Raw genomic sequence first — 2,899 nt, 5'->3', positions numbered from 1 at the left:
AACTTTATATTCACTGTCACCTGACTGAAAATGCTGAAAAAGACAGAACTGTGGGAGCATAAGAATAAAAACTATTAGAATGAATGATGGGCACTGTTAGAGAAATTATTTTGTTATTGATGTTGCAGTGTCTGGTTATCCTGACAGGTGCTAAGACTGTGGCACTGTTTTTTTTTTTTTTTTTAACACCTGTCATCTTTCTGGTCATTTGTTAGTGATGAATCAGAGCTCAGTTGCAGCTGCCTCACACTGGAGCAGCAACTGGTCATATAACTGGACAGCCACACCTACTCGGCAGCATAGTTTCAGCCCTGGTTCCACAAATCTACATTACAGTAATAACCTGAAGCGCCTGCTCGCTTTCCTACATCACGGTTGTGGCTAGTGTTTTAGAGAAACAGTTCACTTGACTGCGTTTGAGAACAAATGGGGAAAATATTATGTGGAAATACCCAAGGTAAGGTATTATGCTTTTTGATTTAACTTTTGGAAGAAGCTTGAAACTTTCTTCAACACATGGCCTTTTTAAAATAGCAATTATTAGAATTAATGATTTCAGTGACCCTGTTATGGTTTGTGTTTCCATCATTGTTGGCTGGAATGATACATTCTGTAAATGATGGAAAATATGGTGACCTTTTGAGTGTTTCCACATCTCTTGTCATTTCTTGTCTTTTTAAGTAGATTTTCTAACTAAGCTAAAAAAGGGGATTTTTGGCTGACAAGCATGCATAATATTGCATAGCAGAGCTTGATGTTAGTGTCACGAGTGCAGTAATGGGTTTAACAAAGTGTAGCAATCCACAGGTCAAAAACAGTCTAATTTTGCTGATGTTTTAGAGTGCAGCATTTGTGCCAGAAAATAGAATTTTTCTTGGGATGGAACAGCGCCTCAGGTGAAGAAAACTGCAGCCCAGAACTTCGCTAACCATTACCCAGTGGATGTGCTGTTTGGAGCACATTAAACATTGTGGTTGAAATTGGACATTACCCATTGTGTGCTGCATGTGAGAATGGACGAATTTGGACAATGACCTGACCTAGGATGTTACCCTCCCAGGTCTGGTTGTGGCTTCCTGAATCCTCACAAGGTAGCACGTGGTAATACCTCCCTCACTCGGTCTTCTAAATCTTCTTTTGGCTCTGCCTTTGGGAACAGCTTTCTGTCATTTCCAAAACCACAGCTGCCAGGATCAGCTGGTCCAAGTAAAGGCGTTCCAGTGTTTCTGAATCTTTTTTTTACAGCTAGTGATGGTGAAATGGAGCGTGAGGTTGAGGTTGAAGGTTTGAACTGTCACTATTTCTGTTATCCTGAGCTAAAAGTGTACTTGTATTTGCTAATGTAAATTGCCAAAATGACTGTTTTTTTGTGGAGTGGCTGGGCTGAGTGTGAGCCAAGATAAAGAGCTCCAACTTGTGGAAGGAGTTGCTTCTCCATTGTGTCCTGTGTTACCATTTTAAGTGATTTCCGTGTCTGATCAGGATTGCCCCTACTGCCTTGCATTTGAGTTTTTTGGGCACATCAAATTTGGGGAAACCCTGGGTTGGACAAAGAACACACTGCTGCTATTAGATCTCATCTGGTCTTGGACCACCTCTGGGTGTTTGTGGTCTGTGTGTTGTGGTAGCTTTCCTGCTGCCATTGTGATCTGTCAAGAAATTGATTGATGGGTGTCACTAAAAAGTAAAGTGTGGCTATATTTGCATTTAAGGGTGTAAGGGGAAACTTAATCAGATTTGGTTGTGGTGTCCAGAAACACAGAGAGCATTGCTGAGAAGGCTTTTTTTAACCCACTCTTGTAATTACACATGATTCTTCTGCTGCCAGATTAATTGCATGTCTGCATGCTCTATTTAGCTTTTGATTACCATAACATGTTGCATAGTTAAGTCATCTGACCAAAATATTATTATTTCAAACCTGGCATTTGTTTGTTTTTACGCTTGTAAAGGGGTTGCAACTGGAGAAACGGGTTAAAATCAGATACAGCCTCCTCTGTATTTATGCCACTTGTTGGGCTCATTGCCGTTTCTACAGTTTTCTAAAGACTAATTTGTAGCTTTGTGAATTACTCCTGGGGGGTGGGGGTCACTGGATATAACCTAGTATCAGACTTGGCTGATGTGCTGGAGCTTTAAATGATTACAGTGAATGAATGTTTTCACTCTGTGGAAAAACAAACATTCATAATTTTTCATCATCACACTAAATTTCCATACCGTTTCATCTGTAGTACGTTTGCATTCATGGCACGCATTTGGACTGAGCAGTGAGGACGCCTTGGTCTCATACTCCAGGCCTGAGTACCCAGGACATAAATAGAAGTGAGCGTTTGATTCTTTGCAGTGCTAAATGTGTTTGCTGTTCCCTGTTGTCTTTTGTAATAAAATCAAGGTTCTAAATAAAGCCAGTGTACCTGCTGGGACAGTTGGTTGATCAGACATGTCTTGCAGCTATATTAAAACATCTTTTTTCACAGCCTCTAACGAGGCTTTTATTTCAGCAGTCCTCCCAGTCTGGTGACATCTGATGACATGTTTGTGTGTGTTTGCGTCTGCTGGAAGAGGAACTGGGTGACTGAATGCTTCCTTTTATATATATATGTCTATTACATAGACAGCAGGAGCTTTGTTTACAAGAGTGGTGTAATAAACTTCATTATATGGCTGGGTCTCAAGTACTTCCTAAGCTTGCACTTGTCTTTTCGCATCTTGGCATTACTATCTGTACATTCATGTGTGTGCTAGCATGGACAGAGTGTCATTGGCTCACTTTTGGATCCATATTGGTGATGTCTCCTACAGCTGTAGCCACATTGGAAGATAATTGTTCAAAGCTAGGAAAGCATTGGGAATCTCTTACTCTCTCTCTCTCTCTCTCTCTCTCTCTCTCTCTCTC

General features: G+C 40.8%; 1 protein-coding gene across 1 annotated transcript in view; it reads left to right on the top strand.

Moving 5' to 3' along the window:
- Positions 1-367: 367 nt before the first annotated feature.
- mib2 (MIB E3 ubiquitin protein ligase 2) overlaps positions 368-2,899 on the top strand; it is a 35,761-nt gene continuing 33,229 nt past the window's right edge. The window contains exon 1 of the mRNA XM_013910289.1: positions 368-457. Within this exon, the coding sequence (XP_013765743.1) occupies positions 427-457 (31 nt within the window). The 5' untranslated portion in view covers positions 368-426. The remainder of the gene's footprint in view (positions 458-2,899) is intronic.

Source organism: Pundamilia nyererei, unplaced genomic scaffold (assembly GCF_000239375.1).
Source record: "Pundamilia nyererei isolate P.nyererei 1_Seehausen unplaced genomic scaffold, PunNye1.0 scaffold00039, whole genome shotgun sequence".
NCBI lineage: Eukaryota > Metazoa > Chordata > Actinopteri > Cichliformes > Cichlidae > Pundamilia > Pundamilia nyererei.
This window is presented reverse-complemented; position numbering and strand designations above follow the sequence as displayed.